This window comes from Dromiciops gliroides, chromosome 4, assembly GCF_019393635.1.
Source record: "Dromiciops gliroides isolate mDroGli1 chromosome 4, mDroGli1.pri, whole genome shotgun sequence".
NCBI lineage: Eukaryota > Metazoa > Chordata > Mammalia > Microbiotheria > Microbiotheriidae > Dromiciops > Dromiciops gliroides.
This window is the reverse complement of record NC_057864.1, coordinates 42,926,947-42,952,559: the sequence shown is the minus strand read 5'-3', so window position 1 is coordinate 42,952,559 and position 25,613 is coordinate 42,926,947. Positions and strand designations below refer to the sequence as shown.

The 25,613-nt window shown below is 38.4% G+C and overlaps 1 protein-coding gene across 2 annotated transcripts in view; it reads right to left on the bottom strand.

Annotated features, from left to right (window-relative positions):
- ZNHIT6 (zinc finger HIT-type containing 6) overlaps positions 1–25,613 on the bottom strand; it is a 71,033-nt gene that overhangs the window by 10,619 nt on the left and 34,801 nt on the right. Inside the window, exons 10-11 of one of the 2 annotated variants that reach the window (XM_044004998.1) lie at positions 13,751–13,875; positions 5,587–6,571 (exon numbers count right to left, since the gene is read on the bottom strand). In XM_044004998.1, the coding sequence (XP_043860933.1) occupies positions 6,486–6,571; positions 13,751–13,875 (211 nt within the window). In that variant the 3' untranslated portion in view covers positions 5,587–6,485. Of the gene's footprint in view, positions 1–5,586; positions 6,572–13,750; positions 13,876–25,613 lie in introns of those variants that run through there. The other variant, XM_044004997.1, reaches the window with a different exon arrangement.

Below are 25,613 nucleotides of genomic sequence, written 5' to 3'. Positions count from 1 at the left end.
AGGGGTGACCACCCTGTGAATGGCCAAGGCAGAATGGAGTCGGAGGTCACGGGAACTTAACTAAAAGGCTAAGGTTTTAGAAAGGTCATGGTCACCAAAATGGTGACCCGTGTAGGGGTAGAGGGGAATACTGTAAGCTAAATGCTCAAGACATTAAGAAAGGTGGGAGAACCTCCTGGAGCTGGGTAGATGATGATGAGAGAGTTAAGACCTGAAGAGGGGGATCTAAATGGATGGTGTGAATTTTAAAGAAGGGGCTCAGAGAAGGTGTAGACGTGGCAGCGGGAAGCAAGCGGTCTGCTACCTCCCCCTGGCCCAGTGAGCCAGGGAGCATGAGAGAAGAGACACCAACGAGTAGGGTATTTGCAGAATGGGGGACTTTCATCTTATTTAACTGAAAGCTAAAATTCTAAAGCCTTTATTACTCTGTAGTTTCACTTAATAGGGGCATAGGATCCCAAATTTGGTGCATTTTTTTTTTGGTGGGCACAAAGAACCTAGAAAACTTCCTCCTCCCTCTACTTCTCTTTCTCCTTCCCCTGTCCCTCCATACACATACATTGCCAGTGGCATGTAAGCTGGGTAGAATTTAGTGGCTTAAAAAAAAAAGAAACTCAATACCCCACACCATCACCCTCTTTACCACCAAGGGAGGTTAGAAAGGAACATTTAAATTACATTCTCCCTCAAAAGTGTCCAAGTATAGGTTAACCAAAAACAGCACCATATATTCTTCTGTGAATTTACCTAGGAGATTAAACACTCACTCATTCAGTTCTGCTCACTACTACAAATTAAAATTAAAAAAAAAAAATTGAAGTGTTTAGAAGTTTTGATTGTACAGGGTCAAAGATGGCAGAAGGCATTTCCACAGGTTTCTAAACTGCACAGCTCCAGAGACCAAGCCAGGATGTTGGCTGAGCAAATGATCAATTTATTCAGGAAGAAGTTTAGAGCAGAGAACTTTAAGACATTTTTCAATCTGCCTGGAATATGGAACAAGTCGCTGTCTATTCTGTGTTGGAGAGGGCCCTAAAAGCACAGCGTCATCAGAGGTGGTTAACCGACGATCAGATCCTTTTTCAAATTCAGTTTCGAGCGAGGCTGTTTTTCTTCAGACAGACATACAGAGCAGCACAGTCAAGGAGAGGACCACAGGGTTCCCTGAAAAATAGCTGGTTATTGGACTTTGGGGACTCTCTTACCACAACAAATTCATACCATATGGATTGACTAGAACTAACTATTCAAAGAGCAGGGGGGAAAAAATCACGGTGGTTTTGAGGTGGTGTCTAACAATCATTTTTCACAGTAAAAATAACCCAATCTGCTCAGCTGTAACCTGGGAGCATACATGTTTTCCGATATGAAAAGTGAAACTACTACCGAGCCTATGTAAAATTGTGACTCCTCTTTTCCTCCCAAACAGTAAACCTCTAAGAATATCGCTCCCCCCAATCTAAAACCTTCCCCCACTTCTTGGCTGAGTTTCTCAGAGCACGCACACTTGTTTCTCCCCCACTGTACTAAGGATCAAGACCAGTCTTTGCAGTTTCAGGGTTCTGTATTCAACTATCCCATTTGCACCTCTGAAGCTCCCCCCCACCCCCCAATATTCCCTGACTCTGAGAGGGCTTTTCTTCCAAACTCTCTTCAAACAAACAGTCCCTGAAATCCTATTTCCTCCACAGTGCTTTTCCTGGCTTCTAAGTGAGTTGGACAGGGTTACTTCCTTCCAAGCCTGCCCTGGATAAATGCAACACCCCCCCCACTTTCGCTTTTATTTACCATCCCACCAAATACACTCCTTTTTAGCTCATTAACAAAATGAACAAATGAACATGAGAAAATTCAAATTCAATAAACTTTTATTAGCCACTGGGTCTGGGTGTGCAGAGACAAAGAGAGACCCCTTCCTCTCAAATAACAGCCATTTTGAATGTTAAGGACATTTTCAAAGTTTGTTTATGGAGACAACTTGTCTTCCTTACGTCGTCTCCACATTTAGACACATCTTACAGAGGATAACAGGGCAGATTTAGAGTTACAAAGGGACCTTAAAGGTACATCTAGTCCATCTTATTTCAGTTTTGGGTTAGAAATCTTGGGAGACCTTAACTTGCTCTAATACAGTGTACATCATGGATGAGCATATAGACCAGTGATCCTAATATCTTGGACCTCATTGGGAAACATGCCACAATGTGACAGTTGGATTCAAACTAAAGCAAGCAGTAGTTTTAAAGTTCAACAAGCAATGAATATGGGTAAGATTCAAAGCAGGAGCTGAAAATACTAGGGATGATAAAGCAAGGCTTGGAACCAAAATCTTCCAAGAAAACAGTTTTACAAATCACTGAATAACTGTCTTTTTTTCTCCTTCAAATAATAAGAGGGTTAAAGTTGAAATGATTATTAAAACAGACATTTCCAGTTTCAAGCTGGAGAAACAAATTGTTCTATTCACTTGCAAACTGGGACAGAAAAGAGTCTGCCTTTGGAATGAATGCCCAATGAACAGCAGACAGCTGATTTTTAATGGTTCCTGTCATGCAACAGTTACACTTTCCTTAAAGAAGCAGCATTTATTAAGCAACCTACTAAACACTGGGGATAAAAAAAAAAAAGAAAAAAGGCAAAAAGTCCCCAAAACTTCTCAAAGAATTCAGAGGCTAGCAGGATAAACTGTACAAAAAAAGAGATAGAAAGGGTAAGTTGGAGATGCTATTAGAGAGAAGGTGGAAGGACGTCTCACAGTCGATGGGACTTTAGTTGGGGCCTGAAGGAAACCTGTAATGAAGCTGTTGAACGTTGCCCGGCCACCCCCAGACAGGCTTGCCGCAGGCTCTGAGAAGGGAGCGCCTTCCTGCAGACCATGCTACCCCATTAGCTGCTTCCCCTGGTCTGCAGTACTCTCCTTCCTCATCTCTGCTGCTCTCCAATCCCATCTACAATTGTGCCATCTGTAGCAAGCCTTTCTGCACTCCCCTTAATTCCAGGGCCTTCCCCACTATCTCCAATGTAACCTTTAATAAAGGCTTGTTTATACATCTGTTTCCATGTGTCTCACCCATTTAGGCTTTGAACTTCTTGAGAGCAAGAGCTGGTTTTACAATTTTTTTTTTTTTTTTGGGGGGGATATCCCTAACACTTAGCACCTGGGACACAGGAGAAGCCTCCTTTTTGCTGCAGCTTCTCCCAATGGAATGTAAGTTACTGGAGGGGAGGGACTGTTTTACTGCTTGTATCTGGATCCCTGCTGCCCAGCACATAGCGAGCACTTAATAAATACTGTATCTGTTTAGACTAATCAAGTCTTTTCCTTGAAGCTGGAGCTCTTCCTTAACCCCCACTGGTATAGTACAAAGGCAAAAAACAAACAAAAACCAACCAACCTTGCTAGGCTACAATATGAATATTTTAGCCGTGTCAGCTACCAGGTTGCACCGCTCAGAAGGGGCTGTAAGCAAGGTAGTCCATCCCCTTTGGGAAATGCTTCAATTACAGTCCATTTTAAACAACATATACATTCATACTTTAGATGACTTTTACTGCGTAAGATTCCCTACAGGTAGAGATACACACCCCCCCCCCCACAAAAATATATGTATATGTATGTCTATATACACCCACACATACATACAAACACATGCTTTTATACTTAAGTGATCTTTTATTTTTGAAGTATACTGTACCAAACATCTCTTGAATTTCAAAATAAACATGTTTCTTTAATGTTGGTGAAACTGGAAACTGTTTCCAAATTTACAACAGGGAAAACAAGTTGAAGCTACAAGCACTTATTCAAATCAGCGATATTATGACAAACCCAAATAAGGAGGTCCCAAATGGAAACTGAAAACAGTCCTAATAATTGAGATGAATATAGTTCAAGCACCTAGGATTGTACTCTTAATTACCTTCGGAAAAATAACTTTAAATCATAAAAATGTTCTTTGCTGCTAAATTCTGAATAAGTAACCCACTTGTCTAAAGACAAAATGTAAATCATTTTAGGGACATCAGTTATTTTAAAAGTCTATAAATGGTGGGTAAAATACATTTCTGCACAATAAAACTTTAGAGAAAGAAAAAAGCCACAAATTTTAAAAATGCGATCCCTAAACAAAATTATACAAAAAGGTATATACATTTTTAGCATTTTAATAGCCACCAAGAACCTTGGAGCCCATTATTTGCTACAGGTGAAACAAATTGGCTACTAACTAAGCTTTGGTAATTATAATACCTATTGAAATAATTCCTTGTGATCTTTAATTCATATTTATATTAAGAACAGCTGTAGGTCATATTTACAGTAATTTGCGGCTATTAAATAAACCTTTATGTAATAATTAGTAATTATGAAGTCCCAGTTTTCTTTTGAACTCAGTGTTTACAAAAACATAAAATGCAAACCCTGTTCACCTCTTGTGCACTGAGTGTGATTCATGAAATGCAGCATGCTGAACTTGACATAAGTCAGTTTGCTTATAACAACCTGTCAAGAATCCAGAAACGGAAAAGGAGAGAGAATGACCATCAAAATAAGATTTTAGTTTCTAGCTAAAAAATCTTCTGGACTCTCAGGAAATTAAATCCGTTCCCCCCACCCCTTTTTGAAACCTGTGGCACAGAGCTACACTAACACATCTACATTCCATATAGTGCATAAACGTGTATTCTGATGGGGACAGAGGAGAAGGTTAGTGGATTCTTTCCATAGGACTAATTGATGGTGGGAATGTTTAAGAAATGGAATTCTAGAAATCAGGGATGGCAAAGATGCATTAGGTCATGGAGTCTTTCCCCTGGGTAGGGGAAAGTACAGGATAAATACTTTGGGTTTTATCCAGTCTACATTTAAATTCCACAAAGGATGGAACTTTTAACACTTTTCTTGGAAATAAATCTACAACATAACAGATTTCACTGTCAGGAAATTCCTCTCCACCCTGATATTCAGATCACATGTTCCTTTTGTGTACTTTATCCCATTTCTGTTAATCATGTCTCTTTGCTATGCTTACTAACTCTTTTCAAAGTATTTATACTACTTGCTTAACTCAGTTTTGTCCCATTCCCAATGCTGAGTAGGGCCAAATTTCACATTAGTTTAAATCCCATATATTCCTTCCCCATAAAGGAATTATTTGAGACATCAATCTTTAGTTGAATCTCTGCTATCTTACGAACAAAGTAAGCCTCAAATGATAAGTTTTTATAATGGGGGAAGAGGAAAGAGACAGGAATATAGTCTCTGTAAGACAGAAAGTCTTAGGGTATGTGTAGAAAGCTCTCATATCATGCTAACCCACTCCATATGAATCACACTTAAATTATTATTTATTTTTCACCCAGAGACTCATTCAACACAACCATTTTCTAGATTACCTCTTTCCCAGTTACTATAGTAGCCATTATAATACTTTCCTTTCAATTCATCCTTCTATAATCCTTACATATTTGTAATCGTCCTAGGGCCCCACACTATTCTCTAGATCTCCTTCCAATTTTGAAACAACCATGAATTCAACAATGTCCTTTTTATCTCCCCTTTCAAAATCACTCAATACACAGATGCAATACAGATGTAATAATCTTTTAATCTATAGTCATTTCACAACTTAAGAAATTCCAGTAAAATTAGGAAAATTTTGCAATTCCAACAAGTGAAATCATAAGGCTTACGAAGATACCATATGATAAAAATTTAGTGTCTGTATAATAAATACACATATGTACATTTCTACAGCACAGATTCCAAGTTTTTCAGGTATTGCTAGGAATAAAAAATAAATTGGGAAAAAAAACCCACAACCACCACTCTCTACACATTTTAATGAAGTTAAAAGGAAAGAAGCATACGGTGGTGATGGAAATGAAGATGGCATTAAACAGTTACGATTTCTAGTAAGGAGAGCAAGCACGCTGATGGCTCAAACAGCAGGAACTGCTGTTTCTTTCTGTGACATTTTACCAAAGTCCCAATTTGATTATATTAGGTGCCTTGCAGATGAAACTACTCAATTATAGGATATTGCTTTTTCCTTCCCTCAAGATGGAAAGATACACATGCAGTTAAAAAAAGGAAACATGGATTATTGCTCCAGGATCAATATATATTAATAATCGAACCCGCATGGAGCCAGATTCTTTTGGCCATGTGCTTTACACACCAATCTTTGACTGGTTAGCAAGCATCTGAGTTGCCGTGCTTTAAAATATCTAAGTAAAGGTTAGAGATTAAATACCAAAGCTTATAAGCCTGCTATACAAAGCATATGAAAACGGGAATAAATTTGTTCTACGATGATCAAAGGAAAAGAAAAAAACTTGTAAACTGACTGGGCACCTCAACATGAAAACTGAGCCAGAAAAAAAAAATTCTTAATGTAACTTTTAAAATTTAAAAGTAAAAAACCCCAAACAAAACCAAAGGTGCTGCTGCTCCTTTCCCAAAGCAGACAACCAATGCATACTCCTCAGGAACTCTCTTGGATTTCACCTTCTTCCTCAGAAGAAAGTACTGGATTTTCACTGCCAAAACTCTCAGTGGATTCAGTTCTCTCTGGAAAAGTAAGTAAATATATAGTCATATATTTACACTGTTTTTGACTGGACTCTTCTCAGACCTACTTTTCTTCTCCCTTGTGAGCAGTTGCAGGAGCACTACTACTCACTGGGCCCTACAAGTCATGTGCCCCTGCCAGGAGCTGTGATGTACATTCTGGCCATGATCAACAGAGTACCAGGGACTGAAAGTGGCAATTACTTTGTGAGGTAACATCCTTCCTGACTAGAGGGAGGCCTTAGGAACGGTCACTTCACAGTGTGGTTATGATTCCATGCTAGTGGCATTGAACAGATCACTATTATTATACAGAATACGCAAGGGTGGTTGGAATAAAATTTTCCAAGATTTAACTTTCTTGTCTTCCGCAAAAAACTTAGGGCTCAGGGTACATTCATAAAAATGTGGGCTGATAGACTAGCTAGATCTCAAGCTTAATAATGCTGGAATAAACAGTCTTGGAAATCCAAAGCCCCTGGGCAAGAGGGAAAGGTGAGATGAGAAGAACCAAATGTTGTTACTCGGAGCTCTATTCCAGCAACCAACTCCCACTATGGGGGGGGAGGGGGAGGAGCCACCCTTCTCTGCTTCACCCCCAGATCTCCTTAATTCCATATGAAAACTGGAGCCCAAGAGGAGGGTGGTACATGACGTGAGCAGAGGACGGCTGTTCTGTGGGACAGTCTTCAGAAAAGCACTTTCTCATCTTCTGTTTTAGTTGTAGAAAGGCAGGGAAGTTGAGGGATTTTTCCCCCTCAAGGTAATGGTACTCTACATGCCAGAGGGATCAAACTCACTGCCCAGGGCAGCCCTTAAGGCTAACCCAGATTAAAACGTAGTTGGAAAATGTTTAACAAAATAAAACAAAATGCAATACAACATAATGTTCATCTGTAGTTTTCTAAGTCAACATGCAGCCCAAAGGGATATTTGCTTCTATCTGAGTTTGGTCTAACAACACTATACCATTGCTTGTGGAGAGCTTATGCCGACTACTGTCCTATGGTTTTATTTTTCCATTAGTGACATTTTCTCCATCACTTTCTTTTTCTTTTTTCTTTCTTCTTTTCTTTCTTTCTTCTTTTTTTTTTTTTTTTTGGGCAGGGCAATGAGGGTTAAGTGACTTGCCTAGGGTCACACAGCTAGTATCAAGTGTCTGAGGCCAGATTTGAACTCAGGTCCTCCTGAATCCAGGGCCACTGCTTTATCCACTGCATCACCTAGCTGCCTGTCCTCTGGTTTTATTACATATCCTTGGGACTGTCTGGACCCAAACACCCTCTCCTGGCCTTCATTCCCTGACATAAGATGTCTTCCCCTATCTGAATGCAGATTCCTGAAGGGTTGTGACTGTTTCTTTTACATTTGTCTTCCCCAAACACAACATGGTACCTGGCACACATGCTTATTAACGAATACATAGTGTTTTCTTTTAGTGTTTCAATTCATTTAGTGTTTTTTTTCTATGACCATTTAGGTTTCCTAGCTTCTCTGTCTTTACTCAGACATAAAGCTGGGAGGTATAGCTTAATAAATACAATGACAACAGATGGGAGAACTGAGATGGACAGGCTATAATGGTGAACTGACATTAACAAGTACAAAATTTAATAGGGTCCTGCCTGTATTTGGGGGGAAAACAACATTAACACATCAACTAAAAAGTACAGGAAAATGAGGGCTTTTTAGAAAGCAATTCATAAGAAAGAAAACAAAACAAAAAAATCATTTAAGTTTTGGTGAATTTCAACCACTGGAGCCAATTAATTTCAATTCAATTCAAACAATTCAGTAAACATTTATTAGGTAAGGTTATTTGTCTGGGGATAAAAAGCAATACAAAATCTCTTCAAACCCAGACAAAGTTGCAACTCCCCAGAACTACTTCTCCACCTCCTCTCTGCTTGGGTACCTCCCCTTCCTCATTGCAGGGCCCAGGTACGAGCTGTCCTCCACAAGAATGTAAGCTCCTTGAGGGCAGGGACCATTTTTCTTTTTCCCAGAACTTAGCACAGTGCTCAGTACAAAGTAAGTACACACTCTCTCTCTCCTTCCCTCTCCTTCCCTCCCTTTCTCTCTCTCTCTTTCTCTCTCTCTCTCTCTCTCCCCCTCCCTCCCTCTCTCCCTCATATAGGTAATAAAATAAATATAAGACAATTTGTGGAAGGAACACCAAAAATAGGGGTCTAAGGAGACAGAAGCCTGAAGAAAAGCACATGGTTATAAGAAACAGTTATGGTGCACATACCAAGTGTGGTGTGGGCCTCGTAGGGGTGGCAGCTTGTCTGAATTCCTTTAAATACAATATATCCAGAAGGAGGGGCCCATAGAGAGAACTCAGAGCTGCATGTCATTTTACACATGAAAACAATGAGCCCCAGAGTGACTTGACCACAGTCACAAAAGTAGTAAGGGAAGGGAAGGGAATGAGCATTTTTATAGCACCTACTATGTGCCAGGCACTGTGAGGCATGTTATCTAATCCTCACAACCACCCTGGGAGATTGGTGCTATTATCCTTATTTTACATTTAAGCAAACAGAGGTTAAATGACTTGGCAGGGTCACATAGCTAGCAAGTGTCTGGTGGGATATGAACTCAGGTCTCCCTGAGTCCAGGCCCAGTACTCTGCAGTACCTCCAAGTAAGAGAGCATGATAGTAAGAGGGGTGGGAACCCAGTCTGGTGTCTGGCCTCCAAATCTACTGTTCTTCTCTCTTCTCTAGACTGACTGTGTCTCTCTCTGGACACTGCCTTGGTCACACCACACCTGGAGTTTTGGGTCCAGCTACGGCTGATCCATTTTAAAAGGAATACTACCAAGTTGGAATGGATCCAAGAGGCTCAACAGGACGGCAAATGACTTGACCCCTACCACAAGAGGTTGAGTGAAAAAGAAATGGGGGAGAAGATTTGGAGGAAGAGAGGGATGTGAGAATCTTCAAATACTTAAAAGAATTATCGTGTAAAAGTAAAATTAAACTTGTCCTGTTTGGCCCTGCAGGGCAGAACTAGGACCATTGAGTGCAAAATTTGAGGATGAAGGGGAAGACCGGCTTAGAGGAAGAAAAACGTTTTAATAATCAGAAGGGAACAAGTGGTATGTGATAGGTCCCTGCTACTGAAGGCACTCCAGCAGAGAGCAGATAACATTGAAGTGGTGATGTTTTAAGTTTTAAACAGGGTCCAATTTGGGCCAGAAAGCTTTTGAAATTCCTTCCATCCAACTCAAGGACACTATGATTCTCTTTCTTGCTCATGGTCTATAAGTGGCATAGATTTGATCAGCTTCATGTATTGGTTTGAATACAGGTTGCTCCCTCAACATGAGATTTCTCTGAAGTAAAAAAAATGAGCACACACCAAAATATAACTACCCCAAATCACATCATAAAAACAGGAGCTTAATGGTGAAAGTTTTAAAGATTTTAAAAATTCAAGTACAGATGTTTAATTAATTTTTATCTTCATGGCTGTCTTGATCTTTGTTAACATTCTTATTTAAAAGAGTGACATCGAAGCCACAACTCAAACTTTTGGTTAAGCTAGATTTGGGTAAAAAGTGTGGTCTTTCTTTGGACTAGTATGCTAAACAGTCTTACTTCTGCCAAGTATAGGCCAGCAAGAGAAACACCACACTGAAGATTTTTCATTTTAACTTAAACAAAGGTAATCAGCACAACTTCGTCAATGTGCTAATAAACATCAAGCTATTTTCTTCTAGATTTAAAAGGAACAATAACAAACCCAATTTACCTACTGCCCCATCAATGAAAGCAGACTTTTCAAAAGTAAGCTTTGGCAATCTATGCCCATAAAAAACATTTTAACAGAAGCAAAGTGTGAAACTGCTGAATCCCAGCCCAGAACCACATTCCCCCCCCCCCCCCAATGTAGCTAGAGCCAAAGTGAAGAGAGACACCTTGTACTTTAAATTCAAGACCAACAATTTAACATTTTGTCTTAGGAGAGGGGGAGGAATTCCAAAGCCTTTCCAAAGAAAATGCTGTCTTTGGTTCTCCCAAATTCCTAAATCTAGGCTATTAACTAGACCACCCTGGCAAAAATCCCATATTCTGAGAGCAAAGAAGCAGCTTCTAAATGCTCATACAATGCTATATATCTATAGAGGTATATAGACACACACACACACACACACACACACACACACACACACACACACACACACGGGGAACAACACAATTATTTCTGGGGCCTTTATATACAGCTGACAAAATGAGAATCAAAACTTCTTCTAAATTTTTGGCTCCCTCTGTATTTGTATTGTATTGAAAGCATAGCACCCATAGTTCAATCAAGCCTTACACACCCATCAGAAAATAGCAACCTAGGCCTTGAAAGATTTCAAGCATATTCCTAAAGCAGCCCTTTATTTCTGCATTTTTACAGGAAGCCCTACTTTCATCTGCATTCCTAAACAAGGTGAAAAAAGAAGCTGTGTGCAATGTGTTTATTTACACAGACATGTTTGCACTGGCTAGTGCTATACAGTTTTCAGTGAAACCAACATTTAGACAGAATGGTGTGAAGCATATTAATAAAAGAAATGAAATTATTACATAACATTAAAAATAAAACTTGTCATTCAAAGCTAAAGTTGATTTATTTTGAGCATATAAAATAATACAGACACAAAAGTATGACTGTATAAAATAAGCACAACTATATAAGTTAGGGATCTTCAATTTATACCTAAGAAATCTCAAGAGTTGTTCCAAGTTATGACTGCCAAATTTTGGTCATTTTAAGGACACATCTTTCACTAACAACTCAAGAAAGAAAAGATGTGACAGAAACAGGAGAGAAATATATAACTAATTCAAATTCTGTTACAGGAAAATGTTATTAAATTAAGATCTTGAAGCCCTAGGTTGCTTACATGTTTTGTTTATGAAAGAATCAGTTGGGCTCCAGGGGCAAAATAATTGTCTTCTTCTATAGTTTGATAAAATAGTTTGGCTTATAACTGTAATTTGTATACATACTTAATGGTATCTTGTGAGCCTGGATAAAGTAAATGGAGGGCAGCTAGGTGGCACAGTGGATAAAGTACCAGCCCTGGATTCAGGAGGACCTGAGTTCAAATTTGGACTGACACTTGACACTTACTAGCTGTGTGACCCTGAACAAGTCACTTAACCCCCATTGTCCTGCAAAAAAACCCCAAAACCCCCAAACCAAAAAACAATGAAGTAAATGGAAACAAATGTCAAGCAAAAAAGTCCTTACTGAACCGGTACAGGCGATTGAACCTTCCTTTTAAAAGGATCCCCAGCTTATTTTAATGTACAGACTGGGAATTCAGACAGTGTGTTATACAAGTCAAACATCTATTTACACTTTTAAACGACCATAAAAAGGAGGGATGACCAATGATCATACCTCCTGCCTTAATCTATAGATTAAGTGGTCTGGAGGAAGGTCCCTGAGGGATAGACCCCTTCCCTAACAGGAAGCCATGGACAAAGTCATGCAAGATCAGGAAATTGCTGACAGTAATAACCTGTGCCATGAAATGTGCTAAGGGCTTTACAAATATTACCTCATTTGAGCCTTACAACAACCTTGGGAGTTAGATACACAGATCCACCAAGGTATCAAAAAGAAAATGAAAGGAAAATTAGAATGTACTTTCAAAATGCAAGTTGTAAAAGCACATTCAAATGAGCAAAAGTGAGGCTGCAAAGGTAACTGAGGAAGCAGAACAAGAAATAAAAGGTAAATAGGTTTAGTTAGGAGAGAACAGGAGTGGCCGGGAACAAAGGACCAAGGTAGGACTTATTGCCTAATTCTAAAGGTAGTCATCAAGTCAAATAATTTAAATGAACTCATTAAAAATCAATGTCTACAACACGCATACAAAGATGAAAATAAGAGCAATTAAGAGTGTATATGGAACACAGAGAGATGAAAAGTAACCGAAGGGAAAGCTAAGAGGGACACGATGTGGTCCAGGGTGGGGAATGGGGGTAAGAGTGGTCCATACAGGAAGGGGAACCTGAGCTGTGCTGTCTGAAGATTCTAGGAGGTAAAATTAAAGAGGTGGTAAGGTGGTAAATCAACTCCATGCAGGCCCTTAGGTAAAGGCATGGAAGGAGAGGCAAAATGTTGTTCATTCCTTGATAACTATTTAAGATTAGGTGATGCTAACCAAGTTACAACAAGACAATCTTAGCTGATGTAAAACTATGTTTGCTAACTTCTTAAAAACCTTCAAAAGGCTCTAAAGCCTTCTAAATCATTATAAAGCAAAGAATGTTTCTTTAGAGTAAGAACCTTGTTTTTATAATTTGTTTTGTACTTTAAACAGTGCTTTTCAGCTCCTAAAATAGCAGCTAAGCTATGTTTATGCACCCGAATGCTGGCCCACCTCAGTCTAACAATGAAGAGCCTTAGTTATGTTAGTGTAAGAATACTGTGACCTCTAAGTAAGGTCATCTCCAACTCTAAATCCCCTTCTTCTATAACTTATCCAGGTCTTAATTCATCAAGTACTTTTACTTGAGAAGGCTACCTCTGTATTTCAAAATAAAAACCACGTCAAGACGGTTACAGCCTCGATCTATCTACGCTGCTGTGTCAGCAAAATCACAGTACAGCTCGTCACTTGGTAAAAGCAGCAGGATTGTCTGCAGCTGTAATCTACGGCCACTCTCCCCTAAGGTAAAGGACAAGCTAAAAAGAGAACCATGCACAGACATTCTTTGTACTAAAGTAGGCCACTAGTTCTCAATAGTGTAGAAATCACCCAACCCTCTACTCTAAGGTTTGGTCTTGTGGTTTCATATAAGTAAAAAAAAACCTGTTAGTGACTGTGATCCCCCTCTATCAGAACTTAATAATACATTTATCAATAGATTAAAGTAAGTAAATAAAAGTGGGAAAATATTTACACTGAAGAGATAAGAGCTTACTTTTACTCCTACATTGCTCTGTACAACACAGGGAAAGGAAACAAAAGGCTGAAAGGATTTAAAACTATATACTTAATATGATACTCACTCAACTAAAGCAGATTTTTTCCCCTGACAATTAAGGGGTAAACTAACAAAATATTCTTTTTCCTATCATTTAATAGGGGTGTATTCCTAATTATTGTTTATTTAGTGGGATTCCATAAGTATAGCATAACACTTAAACATTAATTTCCACTTACCCTGGCCGAGGATTATCATGTCATTCTTAGATCCTTTCAATACCACATGTAACGTAGGGTACTCAATCACCACTTTGTCTTTCAAATTGTCTATGAGACTTTTACAAGGATCCAGTTCATAATACCTTTAAAATTATTAAAATTTAGATTAGAAAACAAGCACTTCAGGAATGAAAAAAAAAAAACAAACAGCAGCATTCCGGGACGAAGACACAGGAAAATTTCTAAGTTTAATGGGTTTTGTAGATTTTGTCTGATTTCTTCTCAAAAAAAGGGGACTAAATACAACAAATATCATATGGTAAGAAAGATGTAAACTCAGGCTTTCACCTCCTCTAGCATTATTTTTACTTATGCCCTCTTTATTCTGCACTTTAGGTTATCTTCTGTGTATAGACTCTGAATTCAAAGAAGGCTGGACTGCTGCCAATCCTGACCACTTGCCAGTGAGGAAAAAAGGAGGTAACCTTGCACTCTGAATGACTATCCCATCTGATCAATCAACAAGTATTTTATTCATTGCTTACTATGCATCAGGCACTGAATGTTAGATACTAGAAATATAATACAAAGAATGAAACAATCCTTACCATAAGCCTATATTCAAAGGGGGAGATAAATACATGTGAATATCTACAGAATATATAGTCAGTCACACATATACAAAGGCTGAAGCTCCTTAGAGAAAATGGAGTTTTCAAAACAAAAAGTAAAATGGAGTTGGCTTCATGGAATTTTATTGTATTAAAAATTAGTTGGAATTTTCCATTTACTAATGACAATTCATACATGAAGGATGAAGAAAATTGCAGTTATTTCACCATTAAAAGAATAAATTATGGAACTTGTTCAACAAAGGAAACCTATCAAGGACACACAGGAGCTGCATGGAATGAGACTTGAGCATAACTAAAATGAAAGCGACTGCAATTTATCTTCCTTTTTTAGATTAAAGCATCATGAAGAGATCTGGTTTCATGTTTCCCTCAACCAAAAATAATTATCACCTACTCTTAGAAAAATATTTTAGTAAAATACAAAAACCATACCTGAGCTTCAGTACATTCACTATACTTAAGTATAGCATACTTAAATAATGTTCTAACTTGGTCATTACAACACATGTCTTAGAGATATTAATAAAACATTTAACATGCTACCATAAAGCTAAAAAAGCAATCCAAATGCCATGTCAGGATTTTTACTGACTCATGATTTAGATGGGACACTTTTACAACAAGCAAGGCACCTAAGAGCCTAAGTATTCGCATGTTAGCCAAAATTATGTGACCAAATCATAGGAGATGGCCCTAGTCCTGAAATCTGTTAACTGCAACTCTTCTATCTGAATGGCTCAACAAGTATAAGAAAAATCACTCTCATTTTAGAATCCAGAAGCTGACATATAACTCCCTATGTCCCTTGGAGTTATATTTCCTCCTCTTTCCAGTCTAATCTACATTTCAATTCCCTAGACTTATTAGCAGGCTTGACTGAAGGTAGTATGTTCAGCCCAGTCAATTAATAAAACAAAAGAATTTTAGTCATCTATCTCTTCAGACCCATTCCCTGACATGGCAAGCGGTCATTTAGTCTCTACTGGGAGACTTTCAGTGACCGGAAGCCCACAACCTCTCCTCCTACTTTTGCACAACTCTCATGATTAGGAAATCCTTCCCTTTATATACGTTTCTCTCTCTGAAACCTCCACCTCTTGTTCTGTTCTCTGGGGTTAACAGCACAGCCCTTCAAAGAGGTGACCAGTATCATGTAAATGAAAGTGGTTTAAGAACTCCAGAGCTGACATCCTAGCTTCTTGTGGAATCCTGAGCTTCCTTCAAAAAATAGCTCAAAAGCCATTACCTGGAGAAAATCTATCCAAATCCCTTCGTCCCTACTTTGTTAGTGCACTGGAAATTTCTTTCTATGAGCTTTGTATGTGTTTTATATTTCTTTTAACATACGTGATTCCCCTGATGATGATTAAGTTCCTTGAAGACAGGCCCTGGCACGTAGTAAGTACTTAATGAATGCATGTTAAAGGGAATTTAGTCAGGTTATTTAACTGCATCACTGCTTCCAATCTGCAAAATCAAATTGTTCCCTGCTCATCTCCCCCACCTTCCAAATTCTTAGAATGACTGTAAAAGCTCATGAATCAGTTTACCTTCATCTCATTCTTGTGTTATCCTCAATCTATATGCTACCCACACACTTCAATGTGCTAGATTAAATCCAAACATTCTATGTTTTTAGTCCATATAACAACTTAACTCTGCACCTTAACTTTCTCATATACAAGATGTGGTGGTTGGACTATATGGTCTCTGAAGATAGTCTCCCGTTCCACTAAATTTATGTGAAAAATGTTAGGGCAGTAAGATAGTCATCTAGAAATAGAGCACTGAAAATTTCATTCTATATAGTTATGTTTCTCAATCTAGAATTCTGAGCAAAATTACTAGCATTTAGAAGGACAAAATTGAGTTTCTAATCTTTCCTCCGATTACTTTTAAGGAGATCAATAAAAAGGTACCAAACACCAGAAATTCTTGAAAAATATGCTTCCTACACAACTGACTGAATAATGCTCCTGAAGCGAATGCAAACAAAATGTTTAAAATTCACAACAATTTTGCCATTCTTCAAAACAAGGTGAACTTGTATCAAAGCACTAAGTTATGTAAACAACAAAAAAGACTGGAAAGAAAATAAGCAAAGTGGAAAAATTCAACTTTAAAGCCAAGTTGTTTACAGCAATGAGAAGGCACTTTGAAAAGAAAATTTAGCTTAAAAGTAGAATAAAGTCCTTCATGTTTACTATTAATCCAAACAATGTAAAATGCAACTAAATGCAGATAAAATAGGTCCAATTCATCTTCCCCCCATTAATGTAACTGGTGCTTTAAGAATTTTGTCCAAATATTTCTATGTGACAACTTTTGGAACTCACCATGTTCCAGTGCTATTAGAAACAGACCCTTGTCTGAGCTGAGTTAAACGCTCCCTTAACCCATCTCTTCTATTCCATTAAATTTTAAAAAAAATTTGATTTGTATCATTTTTACTTTTAGATTTTTTTTTAGTCCATGTAACTACCATTACCCATGCTGAAAAAAAATGAAACACCTAGAGCAAGGCTTATTTTCATAACTTTTTGGTGAAACAAGGCATTCTTTGACGGAAAATGAGTTTTATACTATATTGTAGCTCTTCATATGAATTTTCCAAGTGTGGAGGTGTCTGAACCTTGCTTTATATAAGAGTTCAACAGTTTTACAAAATGTGTGTAATCCACTGCCCTGCCCCCCCCCCCCAAAACAACCCACCCTCATTCTGCAATTTGGAAAGGCCAGCCAACATATAATAGTGAAATGGTTCTTGTAAGAATGTGATTTCATGGCTGTCTTGGGGAGGGAGGAAGAAAAATTTGGAACTAGAAATCTTATAAAAACAAATGTTGAAAACTCTACATGTAACTAGAAAATAATAAAATACTTTTATGATTTAAAAAAGGGTTAGTACTCCTCCTTCCAGAGTGCACTTTTGTCCATATGCTCCTTTAAAACCACCCCAGGGGGCAGCTAGGTGGCGCAGTGGATTAGAGTACCGGCCCTGGAGTCAGGAGTACCTGAGTTCAAATCCGGCCTCAGACACTTAACACTTACTAGCTGTGTGACCCTGGGCAAGTCACTTAACCCCCATTGCCTCACAAACCCCGCCCCCCCCAAACCCCAAACCCACCCCAGGTCTACTTACTGGGGACCTCCCTACGGATTCAGCATTTCATAACTATCAGATAATCCAGCATATCATTTGCTACCTGATTAGTCCACCTGACTTTTTATTCATAACCCTCCTCCCATTTACACTGCTGCTTGTGCATAACGGTCACCTTGCAACATACTGAAGGCTATTTAGGCCTATCATGTTCCTTTCCATTGCTCTTTAGGTGACTCACAAGAATTCTGAATTTTTGGATACTGTGGTATTGCATCATTTTCAGTCACAAAAAATCTCTGGAGGAATACTGGTGTTTGAAAGACCCTTATTTCAGGAAGAAGGTGGGTATCATTAAAAAAAAAACTGAAGAGTTTCCCAAATTAATCAGATCCACTTAGCTGGATTCCTTCTCTTCACTTCTCAGAATAACCCATGATCGACTAGAAGCAACTGTCCAAGACATAAGCACTGACAGATCATCCATCCAACTGCATAACCTTGTCTGGACAATCAGCATTCTTAAGACACCTGTGTTTTTCCTGTGTTGCTAGTTCAGCCAAAATCTTTTGAGAGTGATTGTAGAACTTATTTAGGAGGCTGTGCAATGTTTTAGGGAAGGATGCAAACTGCACAACGTCAATTTACATTCCCAGGTTAGCTCCAGGCTTATTACCCATAATCCCCCTTCGAATGAATACTTTTTATTCTAACCTAACTGGCCTCCTTGTTTTTCTTCTTTTTTTTTTTTGGTGAGGCAACTGGGGTTAAGTGACTTGCCCAGGGTCACACAGCTAGTAAGTGTTAAGTGTCTGAAGCTGAATTTGAACTCAGGTACTCCTGAATCCAGGGCAGGTGCTCTATCCACTGCGCCATCTAGCTGCCCCACCTTGTTTTTCTCTAAACAATGCATCTGAACTCCTGATTCTGCCTTGGGCAAAGCTAGATCCCTAAGCCAGAGCCTTGGATTCTTGGAATCTCTAACTCTTTCAAAGACTCAAGGGGAGGTTTTCCTGATGCTACTTGTCATCAGTCTTATTGCTTAAGATGATTCCATCTATATTTTGTTCATTCATCAAGACTGAGTAGAAACATAGGTCCTTAATAAAGACAACTTGGGGGGAGGGAGGCAACACATACCACATCCAGGCTGCTGTATGAAAGACTAGGGCTGGACAGTCCCATTTTTAGGCAGCTCCAGAACATGTTTTAAGAGGTAATATAAGAATTGTTATAATTTCATGTCTTATCTTCTCATTTTCAAATGTTCCAATTTGTTATTGACTTTGAACTTATTTGAATGAGTTATCTGATAGTACAACTACAAAGATGGTTTAGAGATAACAAATTGGTAGCTAGTTATTTTCTATCTGGTATTAGTAACATCCCGCCCCACCCCCCACCCCCCACTTTTGCACTGTTATTTGGTGCTCACCATGGTGGATGCCTCTAATCTCTTTAAAATTTTTCCGTAATTATTCATCTTATTTTTGATGTTTTAGATATGCAGTAGTTAATTCTATCTCAGTCACTTCTACACCCATTCCCCCAGTGGACCCTCCCTCATATCAAAGAGAACAATTAAGCAAAATATCTGACACACTGACCAAATCTGACAATGTGTACAGTATTCCCCACGCTCTCGGCTGTGAAGAGGGAGGGGTTTCATTCTTTTTCTCCAGGATAGTGAATGATTTTTCAGTTATTCTAAGGTCAGCATCATTTAATGATCTTTTCATTTAAAATGTTAACATGTAAAATGTTCTTTTGATTCTGCTTATTTTGCTTTGCTCTAATTCTCTCAATTTCTCCATTTCTGTGAATGGCTCATTTTCCTTGCTTCTTATTGAATAATAACATTCTATTACATGCATAAACTATAGTTTTTCAACCATTCCCATATACTTTGTTCCTAGTTCTTTGCTGCCAGAGAGAGTTGTCTGTGGCATCCTTGGGAGCACAGGCCAATAATGGAATTACAAATTGTAACCCAAAACAAAATATAGTTTAGTGATTTTTCTTGCTTAATTCCAAATACCCAAAATGATCAGAACAATCCAGAGCTCCTCCAACTGTGCGTTCATGTGCTTGTCTTTCCAGAGAGCCCCCCCAATTTGCAGGATGGGAAATGAAAGGTACAAGCTGTTTTACTCTGTACTTCTCTTACGATTAGTTATTTGGAAGACGATTCCCATTCGTTTAGAGTATGTAATTCTTTTAACCCTCTTCATACATATGTTTTGGCCGATACCAGATTTATTATTGGAGAATGGTATCTAGTTCTTCTATGTTTGTATCAGCACCTATGTATCTCAGAGATGAGCCACATGCTGGTGATAGCTGAGGAGAATATTTTTTTCCTATTTTTCGTTATCCTTTTTCTGTCTTCAGTGTCATGTAAACCTTTTAAAATTTTATGTAATCAAAACTGTTTTGCTTTTAACAATTTCCTCTATTCTTTTATTAAAAATCTTTTCCTTAGTCCGAGCCAAAGTACCTTTCTTGTTGTCTTAATTTTTTAAATGACCTAATTTCTAGACTCAAGTCACACACACATTTTGAAGTTATTCTCTTATTTTCTTAATGAAAATGTTTGACATACAAGTGAGGTTAGGTTAACACAGTGTCTTTAAGCCTCTTTCTCAATTCTGGGATACACTTTCTAAAATTTTCTAACACACTGAATTAAAATTGGCTCTAAACCTCTACTGTACACTTCTATGTCCACCTTGAAAGTCCTATTGAATCTGGGGCTTACTAAACTCTTTATACAATTTCTCTACCTCCTTACCCTTGGCAACAGATGTTGGTACACAAACTGCCATTAACTTCATAGTGGACTTTTTGCAAATGCTGAAATATGAGAAGATGAAGTGTCTGAAATGATGTTTATTTTTGCCTCTAAAAAAAGAAAAGCAACTCTGCTAATTCCTTTTATTTGTCTTTCCCAGGAGAACCTGAGAGATATTCCTCTAGATAATACTAATTTCATCTTATCTTCTGGTTTAACCTAAGAGTGTGAGTATTCAAATTGATGATTCAATTCATCCAGTAGTATGTCAACTGGCAACCAGGTCACTAGCAGGGATCTCATATCTAAGGTATTGATTAACAAGTTAACAATTTATACATTTTAAAAATTGCCTAACACCCTCTGTCCTATTTTCTGCAATTTGATCACCATCACTTAAGCTGAAGAGGACCCCCAAGGACACTCTACTCCTTCAGGACTCAGCTCAAACCCACCTTTGGTAAGGGGTCTTTTCCAGTGCCCGCAGGTGCTTGTGCCTTGGGAGATTACCTTTTAACCACTCTGTATGTATCTTGTACATACATAGTTACTTATATATTGTCTCCCTCACTGGACTGTTAGCTCCCTGAAGACAGGGATCATGTTTTAGTCTTTCTCTGAATTTCCAAGCACAGTGTTTGGCTTGTTGACTAAATGTATGTAACCAAAGTAAGGTATCTGCCAGGAGTCTTGCAGATCTAATCAAGCTTTATTGAAATTCAGCTTTCTCATGTACTTATAATGTATACAGTGACTAACAAATAGTAGACACTTAATAAATATTTGTTAAGGCATTAAAATGTGAATTTATATCTCTGTGGACAAAATGTAAAAATATTATCTGGATGACAGACAAAAGAGACAAAACATTCAACAAAGCATGACTGAGTAACTATCAAGGAGTCCAATGATGTACTGATTGAAGAGACTTAGTTAACAGAATAATGCTAACTTAAAGTCAGTCTTTAGCACAGAGCTCTGTACTTTGGCTTGCCAAGACTGGCAAAAATTCAATACAATGGATGACAGAATCAAGATACAAGAAGACATCATCAGGTTAGAAAGATATTCTGAAATAGGTAAATGTAAAGTTTAAAAAAAAATCCCTGAAAAACTCAAACACAGAATGGGAAAGGCCTGGTTTGTAAGCACAGTTCATATGAAAAAGACAGTAGTTTTAGTTGTCTACAAGCTCAACGTACTCAGTGTGATGGAGCTGCCCATAATACCAATGGCGTCAGAGACTCCAATAAAAGACATGTGGTACAAAAGAAGGAGGTCCAGAATAATCTGCACTGGTCAGAACAGATCTAGATTACAGTATTCAATTCAGGATGCTGAACACTCCTGTTTCTCTTCTCTAGGCTAAACATCCTCAAATCTTTCAACTGAGTACTCCTCTGGATAACTTCCAACTTATCAATGTCTTTTATAAAATGTGGCACCCAGAACTGAAAATCATAGGCCGGACATTGTTTGGCCCAGGCAGAGTGGGCTGTATTTCAAAGAGAAAAGACAAAACGAATCAGACAACTGGGAATGTGTAAACTCCACTCCCTCTGCCACGGCACCCCCCTAGCCCAGTCTGTATGATCTAAATCATCTTCCGATTGGTCTCTTTTCTCTAACCCCTGGCTCCTTCCGTCTATTCTGCACACTGCTGCCCAGTTACTCTCTTCTGAACGCAGGTTTCATCATACCACCTCTCTGTTCAAGAACCTGTCATTCTTCAAGTACACAGAAGAGGGCTAACATTTATTCTGCCTAGGCCAGAGGGTAAAAACCAGAAACAGAATGGAGTTTTAAAAGAGGTAAACTAAGTTGGATGTCAGGAAAACAAAAAAAAAAAAACAAAAAAATGCCTAACAATTACAGAGTTGGCCAAAAGTGCAGTAGCCTAACAGGCGAGAGGGTGTGTGTGTGTGTGTGTGTGTGTGTGTGTGTGTGTGTGTGTGTGTGTGAGACGTGCTTGGAGGTCTTCAAGTAGAAGACAGATGATGTCCTGTTGGCTATTTTCACGACGGGGAATCCTTTCCTGTGTGGTGGGTCAGATGGCCGCTGAGGTACCTTCTCACCCACAAATTCTGTGAATCCATAATGATCTCCCTTTGCCTTCTGAGAAAGCCCACACTCCCCAACTTGACCTTCTCCATAACCAGGCTAGCTAAATGTTCGTCAATGTACCTGGGCAGTTTCCTTGCTGTCTCCCTCCTACCCTTCTTATTCCCACCTCAGACTGTTTGATTAGAATAAAATACATGGTGAAGATTATAAGTGATTCAAGAAAGTTCTGAGTGGGACAAGTAAGCTCCACAAATGTAGGAACTTGATGATGTCCAGCATGTGCATATAGTAAAAATTAATAAATGATGGTTGAACTGAATCGTTGGGAAGAAGCCTCAGAGGGGGTGACACAATTGTACCCTTGAGAAGGGAGGAGAAACAGGCCATTTCCAGGGGACCGGCCTGGGAGAAGCAGAGGTGAAGAAGCAGAAATGGAAACACCTCAAGTGCTAACCAATTCTTACACTCATTAGCTCTATTGTTTGGAGAGTGAAGTTTGTTCTCAACTCTGATCGTATGGTGCACATAATTGATAATGAAGACATGTTTATAAATTAATTTCTATGCAAACAAATAAGCTCTTAATTTCTTAAATCTTTAGGTTTAAATTTCCCACACTTATGGTACTTTCAGCTCTACCTTGCCCTATCCCACTTTTCCAATATAAAATTCTTTCAGGTTTACAACTGCTATTTCAATAGTTCTGTCTGTTCACACCTATGCCAACCAGCTGAGCTACTGATCCTGCCTAGAATTAAGCTGACAGGGTTTACCATAGAACCATTTTCAAGAAGAATGTTTTTACATGTTAAGCCCATTCCACCCCGGAGGAGTGCCCTCTCAGGGATGATTTAAAAAAAAATGTTTAAGCTACTGTTCTGCGTACTTATGTGATGGGTGCTGGTTGGTTCAAACCTTGTTGATTTCAAAATAGGTACTTACTTCTTTTGTAAAAACTCTTCACCCATATCAACTACAGAAAGCTGAAGTTACCTATTAGGGAACTTGCTCGCTCTTAATTGTCAGACATTTCCTTGTAGACTATGTCAATCTCAGAATCTCACAAACAGAAACTGAACCAACCAATGCCAGGTAAGTTTAAGTCTGTGATAGTGGAATAAGTATGGCCACTTTATTATATCCCCCCATTATGTGGCTCAAGACTTAAACTGTTAGAGCAGATCGCTAATACAAACTAGCAAGGATCAACCATTTCAGTAGAGGACAGCAAAGAATTAGCTTTTTATTTTGCTGTATCTCAATTTTTGGCATGGGAAAACTAAATACTTCTGACTCATTAAATGTGGCCTCAATGTATCTGAAACTAGAACTAGATGTGCAGCTGTCATACACGGCAGTTTTTTCTGCTCTGGGTTTGGGAAAAGCTAATGTGAAAAAAAATTAGCCTTAAAAAACCTTTAGACAATTGATAGTCTGCCTTATAAATTGTGAATAATAATTTAAATCCTGGAAGAGAAGTTGAAATATAAAAACTTTAAGAGAAAACCTAAGACATGTCTTTATCCAAGCCCAGCATTTCTAGGAGCTTTGAGCTAGTTGTCTAATATAGCTCATCTCTGGGTCAGACCCCCATGTTCTCTAACCACAGACCCAGTGCTTGGTCCACTACTACCCCTCTGCCCAAGCTCACACCTTTAAAGCCTGTCCTAGATGACTAAACCAGCTACTGAAAGGTAGCTCTACCCCCATCCTCTTCTTTCTCCACAAAGCTGTCAAAGTAATATCCCCACAGCATGGGTCTGGCCTCACATTCCCATGCTGAGAAATGTCCTGCAGCAGGAATCTCATGGCCAGCCAGCATTTAAAGCTCTCCACAACCTGGCTATACCCTAGTGTTCCAGATTTATTTCCTATTATTACCCTTCAAACACTTTGCAATATGGCCAAACTAGCCCACTAAATACAGCTGAGCACTTAATTACGCTCTAATTGCTGCTGGTTAGCTTTGCCTTTCTACAATGACTGCCATGATATGATAAGCTCCTTGAGGTATTCATATTTTATGTCCCACTGTCATGCTGTAGCGAGTGCCCAAGAAAAACTTTTAGTTTCATTGATTTCTGATGGAGTTGAACATGGTTGTTTATACCTAAGTATAGTTTCTTCTTGGTCTAGTAAGCACTTAATAAATGCTTGCTGACTGATTACAGGAAATCTCAATGGTACCACAGAAATTCCAAAAGGGAAATAAGGAAAAATAATGTAAATGAGATCTAAAAAAATAGTGGCTTGCTTTTGATTACTAAACTGTTCTCTCACCACAAAGTTATGTTCAAGAAGTCTGCATAGAGGCCAGCAGCATACTCTCTCTGTTTATATAAGTAGAAGGCATCTGAAAATAGTTAATACTGTGCTTAGAAATCTTGGAATTCTTTTAATGTTCTGCGATAGATTTAAAATTGTATCATTATCACTTAAATAATCTTGGTTTTCAAAATCTCTACAGTTCTTTTTAGGTTAAGATGAAGACAAAAAACAAATTCCAAATTAATAAGTACAATTTGTAATCAGTACATCTAAAAAGTATAATTTTCATTCTAAGGTGCAAATTGGCAATTTTATTCCTCAAAGTATTATTTCTTTTTTTTACCATTTTGATTAGTCTTTTTCCTAATCACTATTAGAGCAACTTAAGAAAAGAACCCTTTGTTTTTTGCATAAACTTTATTTTTCTTCACAGAAGTATGCTTTAAAACTTAAAAAATCTAAATTAATTACTATATTTAGAGAAGAGGTCCATTGGTTTCACTAGTCTGCCAAGAGGCTCCACAAAAAAGATTAAGACCTCCTGATCTAGTCACTCTCTCTCAGAAATTGAAGCTAAGGAAGTTAAACAAAAGAACTAACAATTAACTGGTGGTGTCATGTACAAGGCACCTAAGCCAGATGGTTCGTACTGAGGGGGGCACTAGCTAGACAGAAATTAGTCAGAAAAAACTTTCTGGGCCAACAGTGTGACATGGCAGGCAAGGAAGCTAATATGACTTTCTGGTGCATTAACATTTTAGAGGCCCAATTCCAGGAATGAGGTGATAGTCCTGGGGCACTCTGTCCTAAACAAAGTACAACTGAGATGTTATATTCAGTTCTAGATGCCACACTTCAGGAAAGACACTGATAGTCTGGAGAACTTCCAGAGAAGAGGAACTCTGATTGTGAGCAGCTTGAATTCATGCCATAGGAGGATAGTTTGAAGGATCTGGAGATACTTAGACAACAGAAAAGACTCAGAGGACATAGGATTTATTAATTATTTGAAGGGTTGTC